This window comes from Lepisma saccharinum, chromosome 9 (genome assembly GCF_977018435.1).
Source record: "Lepisma saccharinum chromosome 9, izLepSacc3.1, whole genome shotgun sequence".
NCBI lineage: Eukaryota > Metazoa > Arthropoda > Insecta > Zygentoma > Lepismatidae > Lepisma > Lepisma saccharinum.
The window spans coordinates 79975239-79988321 of record NC_139237.1 but is presented as its reverse complement, the minus strand read 5'-3'; the positions used below and the strand labels follow the sequence as shown (position 1 = coordinate 79988321).

At 37.6% G+C, this 13083-nt stretch overlaps 1 protein-coding gene across 1 annotated transcript in view; it reads right to left on the bottom strand.

Annotated features, from left to right (window-relative positions):
• The window catches only part of LOC145992761 (glycerophosphocholine cholinephosphodiesterase ENPP6-like), a 123160-nt gene that overhangs the window by 5676 nt on the left and 104401 nt on the right, over positions 1–13083 (bottom strand). Inside the window, exons 6-9 of the mRNA XM_083129149.1 lie at positions 5722–5859; positions 2721–2888; positions 1836–1956; positions 1224–1355 (exon numbers count right to left, since the gene is read on the bottom strand). Coding sequence (XP_082985275.1) covers positions 1224–1355; positions 1836–1956; positions 2721–2888; positions 5722–5859 — 559 coding nt within the window. The remainder of the gene's footprint in view (positions 1–1223; positions 1356–1835; positions 1957–2720; positions 2889–5721; positions 5860–13083) is intronic.

Here is a 13083-nt window from a genome sequence, read left to right as displayed (position 1 = left end):
GGAGTACCTCAAGGGTCGCCACTTGGCCCAATTCTGTTCGCTGCTTTTATCAATGATGTTACATTATGTTTTAAATCTAGCACATGTTTACTACATGCAGATGATATAAAAATTTTTAAGAGTATTTTAACAAATAATGATGTCGCTCAACTTCAGGCTGATCTCGACAGAATGACATATTGGTGCAAGATTAATGAAATGGAAAAAGTGTAAAGTTTTAAGATGTACTAAGAAAGTTCATTATATAGTCTCAAACTATTTTATTTATGAAAATAAAATCCAAGTGTGCGACAGTCATAAAGACTTAGGAATAGTAATAGACTCCTCTCTCATATTTGATGAGCACATTTCAGAAATTTGCAAAAGAGCAAAGAGAATGCTTGGTTATATATTTTTCTCATGGAAAGTTTTTAAAAAGGAAGATACCTTAATATTCCTGTATAAAACGATAGTTCGTCCTAATTCTTGAATATGCAAATGAATTATGGTTTCTGACTGCAACCAGTCACCTTCTAAAAGTTGAATCAGTTCAAAAACTTTTTATCAGGTTATTATGCACAAAGTTTAAAAAAATTACTATGACCAACATTACTCTGAATGGTTATCACAGTTGAATATATTTTCCTTAGAAGAAAGAAGAAAAATGAAAAGGATAAATTTTGTAGAGAAGATATTAAATTTCCAAGTTGACAGTGAATACTTTTTGAATAATATAGCTTATAAAATTCCCAGATATTCCCATAGATATATCTCAATTCTCACATGCCTAAACAAGGCAAGAGGTTTAGTAGCTGATCTTGTTGAAACCTACAATTTGAATTTATGTTGATGTATAAGATTGTAGGATCCACTGTTTTATTTTATAATTATGTATCCAATTTTTTAAATTTTGTATAACATAGTGGTTGTTTAATCGTTATCATCACTTAAATAAATATGATTATTATTATTATTAGAACAATACACAGTTAATTGCACAATATTATATAACAATAAACAATTATTAGTATCAGAGATATAATAGATCTCGTTGAAAACTGTAACTTGAAGTGTAAATATGCTAACTTGTTATGTTAGTTATTCTACAGCTTACGTATTTTATTCGTGTAACTTTGTACTTTTGTATTTGACTTAGTGCTGTATTAGGTTTCATACTGTGCTCAACATTTAAAATAAACTATTATTATTATTAACATTATCATAAAATGGACTTGCAATCTTACCTGGCCCAAGGGCGAAAAATATAGTTCTCACTCTAGGCTCCGATTTTCTCCATCCGTGGTCACCGAACATCGGAGGATAACTGTTGGGGTCTGGTATCTGCACTGGAGGACTCAGTGGGTTCATGTAGAAACCTGAAGGATAGTGGATAGTTTGAATAATTTGTTTGGAGTTATCAACTTATCGTACAAAGCAAGAGCGAATTGCAGAGATTAAGTTGTGGTCATCACAAAAAGAATACAGCTTATATCAGTGACGTATTTAAAACGTTTTATTGGGCTTCAGCACTACGACTCTTAATATTAAAATGTTAACTGAAAAATTTCAAAAACCTTCTAAATTTTTATTGTAATGCACTGCACTTATCTTTTGCATGTCAGTTTTCCTAAGGAAGAAGTAATAATGCACTCGTGGAATGTGTGAGCATCAAAGAAGCTTTATTCGACACAGGTAGAAAAATGTATCCTCGGAAATAAAAACATCTCTACGTCGATGGATACATTTCCAACCAATTGAGTACATAACAAACGTTTCTTGTATCGTGTAGAAAATACACCTAAAATATTAGTCACTATTCGTGATTAATCCTGTAAAGGTAAAGTAATGATACGAACCCGATTTTGCAACAAGCAAAAGATCTGGTAGATTTCTGGTGTGCCGATAGTGAAGGTGTTCTGGTATATCGGATTGTCTGTAAACATCAATTCCTATGACAGCTTTCAGAGAATTGTATAGCTAGAAGACAAGAGATCACAAAGGTCCTTATATTTCTTAATTGTGATATAGATGTTACAGATCTCCTAAATATATGATCTCTCTCTAAAAGACCTGGAAAAAATAGAAAAGAGAAATGGCTGCCACTTCGTGACCTTAAAATAATACAGAAACAATTAGAAGTAACTGTAATAATATGTGCCAACAAAAATTAATGAGTAATATTTATGAGTAGGATATGACCTTTGTAGCTCTCACTGACTGGGTGTAAAAAACACAAGTCTAGCTATCAAAAATTCTCCGCCCCATAATATGTGATCTGCAAGGACTATATTTGTTGACTGTGAATTTTATGGAAGATTCCTTATTCGAACACCACACAGTAAGATATATTTTTATATACTACTCGTATAGAAAATTGAAATCTCAATACACTGACAACCTAACTTGGAAGTGGCATAAGAGTAGTATTGCCAATACTCAACTTTAGAAAAGGTTCATCATTCGCATTGTAAAGTATTTTCGAGAAACCACGCTGAAATGTTCAATGATAATTTAAAGGATTTTTATGAATAACATTTTAGTGTGCAGAAATTATGACGTACGTACAACCGACAGGCTTTGCACTACCATAAAACGTAATACGTACTGAAGTCGATTGCGAGATTGCAAAACAAGATTTTTCAACTAATTGCATAGCGTTATATATAAGTGAAGTGATGTACACATGCATGCTATCGGTGCCGGCTTAGGTTTTTAGTCAATTATGAAATAAATGTTCTTACCATCGCAGTCCCTCTACTCGAATATGTATGTATTCCTTGAACAGCACCATATCCTGTTGTGTGGATTACTTCGCTCATATCGATTTCATCAGAGATGTCCACCAAGGTTCCGTAAGTCCCATCTGGTATTGGTGCCATTCCATGATCTGACACCATAATGACATTTACCTATAATACAAGTCTGGCCTTAGTTTGTGCAATCGTCAAACGAGCCCAGATTTGTAGGTGCTAAAAAATATGGAAAACATTTATTTTTATCTACTAGAAATATGTACCAAAAGGAGTCATTGTCGCTTGCGCCGAGTCATTTGCGCCGAGGGTTCTTATCGGTTCATTTCCGCCGCGACATATGTCAAGACCTTCCTTGTTGGGTTTTCCCACAATCCGGAGTGTCATTACCGCCACACCCACGTGTGTTTATGACGTTGCCCAGCTGCAGTTATGTTTATCTTCGATTGGAAAGGAAGGTGATTGGTAAATAAATGTAAGTATATATGAGGGATCTACATTGGGAAATTAGTATTAATTAGTGAAGTGTTGTTGTACAAGTGTATCGAAATATTGTGCTTATATATACGTAGCTATTACTTATATAATGTTTGCAAAAAGTAACACTGAATTTATAATGTTTTTAACGATTTTATGTAGTGTATAATAATTAAGTGTAATAGAATGTCAGATTTATGTTGCTTCGAAAGTGTACATTCACGTAGTATTTGTAGAATGCTTGCAATATTTTAACAATACTATATTTACAATGTTTTCTTTGACGATTTTATGTAGTGTATAAATGATTAATAATTAATAGTCCGATGCTGATTTATGTATTTTGTGTTGTAGAACAAAAGTGATACAAGTAATCCTGTGTAACGTCTTTTGAAATAAGTAAAGAAAAGTCATATTTGACTCTCTGGCTAGGTTTAACATTTCAGTGTAAATACAGCTGTGCAACGCCATAAACACACGTTTGTTTGTTTGATTTTATGGTTTAAGTCCACTTTATGCACTATGCACCATGTGCCCATAAATACAAGTGCGTGTGGCGGTGATGACACACTGGATTGTGGGAAAACCAGCCAAGGAAGGTCTTGACATATGTCACGGCAGAAATGAACCTATAAGAACCGTCGGCGCAAACGACACGACACCACCAAAAGATGGCAAATATATATTTGATATCATCTTAAAATTATCATACACATGTTCGCATATTTACACGTAACAGTAAGGTTTTGCTTATGCTTACTGCTTTTTTCAATGTATGGAATGGAGCTATTTGTAGGAAAGCTTCTTTCTAAATGTCATAAGTTCTACTTGCTTTCAGAGTTTGGTTCACTTTACGTAGAATTAAACGAACTGGATCATAATATACTTCTAATAACCTTGCATATATCAACATTGTTTCCGAATCTTCATAGCTTCCAGAAAAAATAACAGGTTATTAATATTATAGAAATTTGATTTCATTTCGATAATCTTGACAAAAAATATATTGTCATAAGAACATTTTATAAAATTACAAAATGTACTTGTTATTTTCTAATTCAGTCTGTGTTTTATACATTTATAAGCAAATATTTAAAATACGCATTTATAAATAAAAAAATGAAAAATGTATGTATTTTGTGTGAAATAAACATTGGCACATAGGTAGTTACCATAATCAGAATTTGTAAGTCGGGTTTGAGCTAATTTTCCGTAAACCACGATAGAAATTAACAAGCTTTCTATAAAAATGATTAAATTCGCCTGGAATTTTTTAGGCAAAATCTGTTTTATGCACTTATAAGCATATGCCACTACTGTGTTACTGGTGTCGCTGTCACTATGGTCGCTTTAGTTGGGATTTACACTCGATAGAGCAGCTCAACCAAGGTGAAAAGAAGCCTGGCTAATTTGTGAACGAAAGTCCACAGTCATTTGTTTTCTCCCCTTGCTTTCCCTTCGCGTATGACCAAGTGTTCTCGTGTTGGCATATAAACAACTTTCCTTCCTTGCCTCGTTGTCAAAAACTTCAACAACTCTGCTCTCACTGTGTACGATTTTCCATTCATGACGATACCAACATTTAGCACTGGATCATTACCTTCTCTATCTGATGGACTGGATAGGACCTCCACGATGGCATAGTGATAGCGTCATCGCCTTGCAATCAAAGGGTCTTGGGTTCGATACCCGACGAAGCCCCATAGTGGGTTCAGATCCCACTTTAAACCATAGGTCCAGTCCCGATTAGCCTCTCTGTGCTTAAAGTGGACTTCAAACAAAAACCTCAAACTCAATTTGGCACTGGAGGATAAAGACGAAAATGTATTTAAGAATACCGTACATTTTGGCAACGTAAGGGCAGGATTCAATGCAAACAGCTGATTGCATCGCCACGCTATCTCCACTCACGGTTGAAAATTCGACGACAGTGCCAGAGGGTTTTTCTCATCTTGGTCAAACTGTACAGTGTGATCCGTGGCAAAAACTTTGTTCAGGTTAGAGGTAATTTTGAAGCGGCTTGTTCTCGCATATTGTGAATCCCCTATGACCCCACTTCGGTGACGAGGAAGGGAAGGGAAGGGTTGTATACATAATACATCGATTTAGGTACTAGTTCATTTCAAGCATTTACTATACAAAGTTATGTATTAACATAATCGAAATATGACCTTCAGTATTCTAACAGTAATCAGTCTATTGCTTGCTGTTCATTTATCAGCACTTGCGTACGCAGAACTTTTGGGAGGGTGCGGAATTGTAAAGGTTAATAATACATGGCTGCGTTCTAAGAGGTGGGCGTTATACAGTATAAAATATTAAGCAGTTACCATTTTTAACTTTTGTTTAAATGTTGTTCAAGGACAAAAATGGTAATCGGGCTCATTTTAAGGTGGGTTTGTAGCCCCATCAGCTCCTCCTCTGCGTACGCCAGTGTTTGTCAGTGAAAAAGCTGATCATAATATTAAAGTTTTAACTAGCCACAACAGCATAAAATACCAGAAAGAATCCTAACCTTATCTGTAAGCCCATTGTCCTCCATCATTTGTAGTAACCTTTCAATCATTTTATCCAAATCATTCAGGGTTTTTCTCAACTCCTCAGTCTCCGGGCCCTTGTAGTGGCCAGCCGAATCAACCTTGCTCCAGTAGCCCTGAAAAGAGCATGCACCATTAATTCTATTGCATTGTAGATGATCCATGGCCATAAGATTCGTAAACCATGCTTCTGCGAAATTGCTTCTCCAATTTCACGTCGACGCAAAGTCCAACTGAGTTTCAGAGCCCCACCGCTCAAGCCCACTGCTCCGTCCAGGTAATATGAACACCCTGTATATATTAATTTAAAGCAACTGTCTGTCGATTACTTGTAAAACGGAACTACAAACACGCTTTTAAAATAATAGTTATTGTAATAATTCGTGGCGTAACAGCCACTGGGGGCCTACCTACCGACTGCTGGCCTGAGCAGAGGTGGACGATCATCCAAACAGTTACAGAGTAACGTGTGGTCAGCACGACGAACCCACAGTTTTTATACGTAGGTTTCCATGACCGGGTTACGCTACACTTCACGATACGGGTTACGGGTAACGCTAAGTTGTTACCAGGAGAACCGCACCAGCGCACGTCCGGTAGTGAAGTAGAGCGCACAGCCACGGTGAATATTTAGTGGGGGGGGGGTTATAGGTGGAAAATACAAGTCCGTGCGAGGCGGCAGTTGGACTGAATAAGTTTTATTATAACTGAAGCGTTTATGAAGGAAATCGTAGGATACGCGTAAGTGCAGACATATAGCGACAAAGCATCTGCTGTCGTGCAGCACAGAAAGTGGGCTGGCTGTTCGAACCCCAGAGATTTGATTTTTATCTTAAAATTTTGGGTGCGTCAGCACTAAGGCTATTTTGCACCCATCACATTATAAGGGGTCCAGCCCCTTATCGTTACACATAACAACTCTAACGTTGCATAACTAAAATCATAAAATATTCTGACTTTCGTTAAAAGCCGAGGCTGTAAAGGAGCACTCAGCACAAATAAGGACAAAACACAGTACAACACAAACAAAATTATACTGGCCATGGGGCCAGTCGCCAGAGCCTCGTTAGTCTGCAGTCCAGGGTGTACTACGTGGAAGTGATTTTGACTATTGAGTGCACTACGTGGAAAGAGCACCCCTTACACCCCTCGAACCCCAGAGAATGTGCTGTGCCAGTACCTCTGCTGAGACGCAGTTCGCTGCTCAAGACAGTGCTGGGGGAATATATACTCCTCCCCTGCACCCCAATTTTTGTACTGGTCATATTACTAAATTCGCCGACTCTGTACAAGCGGAAAATAAGAATTTTGGACAAAGCAAGATCCGTAACAGATGCGTTTATCGAGGCAACACACACTGGAAAAAAAACCAAAAAAAAACAACACAGAATGGCGTGTTTTCAAAAAGGCTGGCTGTTCGAGCCTCGACGAACGCAGAGGGGCAGTATCTATGCATAAGGTGGACTTTCAAAGCTCATATTCATCGTACGACAGAGTTGCGGGGTTCCAATTTTATCGTGCTCATTTTACTAATTTGTCAACCTTGTGCAAGAACCCTGGAGTCTGCTACAGAGGCAATTTAGCTCTTTAAAAATCTCCAGATAGTGTACTTTTCATTATCTACTATTTTACAATAACCATCTACAAAACAGAACAAGTCTGTTATATTCTTATTTGGAGGAAAAGGAGCCGTGGTAGCTAAGTCGTTATGGCGTCTGACTACCATGCGAGAGGTCCGGGTTCGATCCTCGGCGGGGGAGAATCTGGATTTTTTCCACCTCTTCAAGTGGGTACCTGGGGCAAAAAGGCGGCCAGGGGCTTGGTTCTGATCACATCACCTCCAACTTCGGTCGTGATCAAGAAAGTGTGTCACGTACACAAACTGCGTTGCTTTTCTTTGAAATAAAGGACCATAGATGGCAGCATGCAAGAGGAACAACGTTTATAAAAAATGCTGCATAAATAAGTTTGGAAAGTGGGTAAGAGATGGCACCACCCAGGAGAACTTATACGATTGTAAATAGAGACAACGGAAAGAGCAGATGTGATGAAATAACGATTGTATATATTAATACTAATTATAAGGAAATAAATAAATAAGTTTAAAATAATAACAGGATATAAATAAGGAGAAAAGGGGAATTATCATTCAGTAATGACATAAGCGATTAATATACAAAAGTAAAGAAGTCGAATTGCAATTTCGATTTTGTGTCTATTACAGTTCCCACGAACTGAGAGTTTCGTGCGGCTTTTGGGTTGTTTTCCCCAGGTGTAGCGCCATTTCTCGGCAGCACCCAAGCACATTTGGAGGCGCATACATTGTAGTTCCAAGTTAAGGTTAGCGCCGGCCAGGCGGCGATCTTTAACTAACCCCTTTCTCTTTGTTTATTTGGAAGATCGATATTTACGTCAATTGGTATAAAGGGATGCCAAAGAAACGAGGAAAGAGAGGAGGAATAAAGATGTAAATATATAGAAGAAGGAATATTAGCGATTATAAGAAGAAGAAGCCTTATTAATTGCAAGAAGAAGGCAATTTAATTATTAAATACAAGGAGAAGAAGATTCATTAATCATAAGAAGAAGATGCCATATTAATTATAAGAAGAAGATGCCATATTGTTCATAAGAAGAAAAGGCTATAAGAAGAAGATGACATATTGATTATAAGAAGAAGAGGCTATAAGAAGAAGACGCCATACTAATTATAAGAAGATGCCATACTGATTATAAGAAGAAGGGGCCATAAGAAGAAGATGCCATTTTGATTATAAGAAGAAGAAGCCCGAAGAAGATTGGTTAGAATTAATAAAAAATAAAAATAGAAGAAAATTACTGTATGAAAAGACTTCAAAAGTTATTTAATATTTGTACATAATTAATCAAGAATATAGTACGAATTGTACCCTCAGTAGTGGGTTAAATCTGTTGTTTCTTTCCATATATTTGTAGCGTTAGTAACCCTGATCTGTGCCCAGAGGTATCTCATTGTCTCTCCCCTGTGCTAAGCTGGTAGGTGTTTACGCGAGGGACGTGGCAAGTGTGAGGCCCTAATTCAACACCCCTTATACACCTACATGGCGTGGTGCAAAGCGCTAGGGAGCACTTTACTTTTTCTTTCTTTTTTACTTTTGCAGGAAAAGGAGTAGTGTAATTGGGTTGTTTCAAAGTCATACTTGGTACGAGTGCTTTTTTAGCCTCTTTTTTTATCAATTGAATATCAGTTTTTGACATATTTTGACAATTTTTTGTCGATGTTTTAGCGTTTAGCGATGTTTTAGTAAAATTTCCCTTTTTTCCCACTCATACTTGGTACGTATGCCACGAACTTACGGGATATAACTTAACCTATTTATTTTTTTTTCGTGCTAAACTACACGAGAGCCTCTACGTGCTTTGACCTACTTTAGAGTAGGACCATAAAGACAGTTCTGCAACCGAAAGTGAGGCTTGGTAAGACTCGACTTAATGGTTTGCTCTTGTAAGACATAAGCCTAATTTTTCTTGCAGTGTTGCCAACACCTTACTCGAAATAAAATCACCAAGGTTTTTTCCTTGGTCTAACCTATGTTATTGAACTGTGTCGTCACGTCCAAACCCGCATGACTTCCGGACAGTATTGGTTCTATTCATACTTTTTCTTACGTATAGGTGTACATGATGAATCCCCAAACAGATTTTTCCTAAGTCTTACTGTTTCCAAGATAATCCTACTTCCGGTCGCTATTTTGGATTTCCGAGCATTGGTTCTATTCATACTTTTTCTTACGTATAGGTGTACATGATGAATCTGCAAACAGATTTTTTCTAAGTCTTACAGTTTCCAAGATAACCCCACTTCCGGTCGCCATTTTGGATTTCCGAACATAGGTTCTATTCACACTTTTACTCACGTATAGGTGTACATGATGTATCCCCAAACAGATTTTTCCTAAGTCTTACCGTTTCCAAGATAACCCCACTTCCGGTTGCCATTTTGGATTTCCGAACATAGGTTCTATTCATACTTTTACTCACATATAGGTGTACATGATGAATCTGCAAACAGATTTTTCTAAGTCTTACCGTTTCCAAGATAACCCCACTTCCGGTCGCCATTTTGGATTTCCGATCATAGGTTCTATTGATATTTTACTTACATATAGGCGTACGTGATGAATTCGCAAACAGATTTTTCCTAAGTCTTACCGTTTCCAAGATAATCCCACTTCCGGTCGCCATTTTGGATTTCCGATCATAGGTTCTATTGATATTTTACTTACATATAGGCGTACGTGATGAATTCGCAAACAGATTTTTCCTAAGTCTTACCGTTTCCAAGATAATCCCACTTCCGGTCGCCATTTTGGATTTCCGAGCATAAGTTATATTCATACTTTTTCTCACGTATAGGCGTACATGACGAATCCGCAAACAGATTTTTTCTAAGTCTTACCGTTTCCAAGATAAGCCCGCTTCCGGTCGCTATTTTCGATTTCCGAACATAGGTTAGTAGGTGGAACCGTACGTTCTGGAGCTACCCTTTGACCTACTTTTTATTTTACGACGTTTTACGCACTAAACTAACCTACAATGAGAGAAAAATGGACAGAAAAAGCTCTGGCATCACTTTTTAAGCTATTTTTTACCTCCTGCAAATTTTGCTCTTATGCTAACTCGCCCTTTGACCTACTTTTGAAATGACTTACGACATTTTCCTATAAGGCTGCCTCCTCTTACTGTAAGGTCCCTCAGTGTAATCTACTACGACCTGCTAATAGGCTTCTGCTCTCAGCGTAATCCAGATAGTAAATGTATGTTTGACCACAACCCTGATTTCTTGACCACACGACCACCAAAACATCAAAAACTCACTTTCTCTCCACGTTCCGCGCCTCATTTATTGCGCTGACGATGTTTCACGGCGCAGAAAAGCAGTGATGAGTGAAATGCACTCTCTCATCCTCTCATCCTTCGAAGGATGAATGCATCTTATCGTAATTTTCCAAGTCCCGGGGCCAAATGTTTATATATCGTGACCTTTTGTAAACCTCTCTCGGGGGAACGATGTGCCACACGCGCGCTCGTGCCTCTCATTATTTCCGTATTGTGACGCAAGCAAACAAATAATAATTGTTTTTTTTTTAGGATTCCTGGCCCCTATAACCTCGCCAGGGTGCGTGGTGCCCAACTCAAAAAAAGGTTCTAACGGCTGCGGTTAGATAACCACACCTCTGTAGACTTTCACGTGTTTTTTTTTCTCAAAGGTCCTATGGGACATCTCTGTTTGTCAAAAATTCGAGATATTAGCAATTTAACGCTGGACTTAGAAAATTTTCGGTACATTTTTTTTTGTTCCATGACGACCTATGTTTATTTTGGTATGGGAGGACAGAGGACACCGAGACTCGACCGACACACTAAACCCAACCTCTCTACGCGTACTCTACGTCACCAAAAAAGGTTAAAGGTTCCAAATAACAATAGTTAGAGTTTTGCCAATCTAGTAAAGTGGATTGGTTGAAATCTCCAAGGCGTATTTTGCATTTTTTTTTTCCAAATATGAACACGTTAAAACTGAACTGTCTCGGATTTTTGAGTTTTGTATTCGCCCTGAGAAAATTCTATATAAAATAACATACCTGAAAATTATATTCACAGTAGATTGATTTTTTTGAGTTTTGTAATCACCTCAAGAAATTCTATATAAAATAACATACCTGAAAATTGTATTCACAGTAGATTGAATTCTTGAGTTTTTTTGTATTCGCACACAAGAAATTATATATAAATAACATACCTGAAATTCTATTTACAGTAGATTGAATTTTTGAGTTTTGTAATCACTCCAAGAAATTCTATATAAAATAACATACCTGAAAATTGTATCGCTATATACTAGATTTTTTGATTTCTGTGATTTTGGAGAAAGCAATGGCATCCACCACCAGTTTCAATCATAAAAATGATAAAACTGAATGTGTTACTTGCGAAAAATTAATATCTAAAACTAATATTAGCAAGCACAGGGCAAGATGTAGCGAAACAGGTTCGAGAATTAATCGTTCCTTACCTTCTAAGCCTTGTGCTCGATGCGGAAAAATGATCAGCATTGCAAATTTAAGTAAACACCTCAAAATTTGCAAACCATCGACCGGACAAGCATCGAAAAGGAAAATCGATAATGCAGATACGGAAGCTTCCACTTCCAAGCAAATTAAATTATCCAATGAACGCAAACCAATTAGATCTGCATTCAACGACCAACTCCAGGATTTTTCAATTAAGTCAGAACCAGGAAGTGACATCCTTAGTTTCTTGCATGAAACGAAAACATCTGTACTAAATATTTTGAAAGATAAACTTGAAAACAACTCTATAAAAGTATACGTTGTTCTGTTTTCCGAATACGAGAAAGTTGATGGCACAACGAGTATTTTTTATCATCGTACAAAAAACCAGACTCTTTATTTTGCTGACGTCGAAAATTTGGACAACTTCTATTATAAAGTTTCCAACGAGCTGGTTAAGAAACACGACGATTTCGAGGCTAAAGGGTCGGGATGGTCTCTGTGTGGAAGTCCTCACACGTTAACTGTTTACGTGAACCAATTCTCGCCTCTTCGTGCATCCAGCTACGTTCCTCTTCCACCGAACATTCAACACAAGAGGGCTGTGTTAAATATACAGAACAGCGATAACAAGTGTTTTCTCTGGTGTATATTGGCTGCACTGCATCCTGTTCATTGGTCAAATAATCCAGAACGGGTTTCTAATTACAAACAATACGAGACCGACTTTCAAAGTGTAGTGTCTGATATTGAATACCCGGTGACATTGTCGGATATAACAAAGTTCGAAAATCGTGCAGGAAAACGCATCGCTATTAATGTATATTCCTTCACGTCAGATAAATATCTCGTGCATCCCGTCAGGATAAGCGATATCGACGATGACGATGCTTGTGTAATAAATCTCCTTCTCATTTCCAACGAGGATGTCTATCATTACACGCTAATTCGTTCTCTATCACGCTTGGTCAGAAGTCAATCAACCAAGCATGCAAACAACATCGAAGTTTGCCCGAGATGCCTAACCACGTTCGACGATCGTGACCGACGTGATCATCACAATCTTCATAGTCGTCAAATTGCTATCGATAAACTTGCCGAACATAAAATTTATTGCGGTGACAACAGACCGGCTAGAATGTTGATGCCCGAAACGAACGAAGTCGAAGAATTCAAAATGCACAAGGTATTGTTAGAACATCCCGCAATCATCGTCGCAGATTTCGAGTCTTTCCTGAAACCACTCTCCTACTGCGAACCGGATCCTGAAATTTCCTCCACAACGCC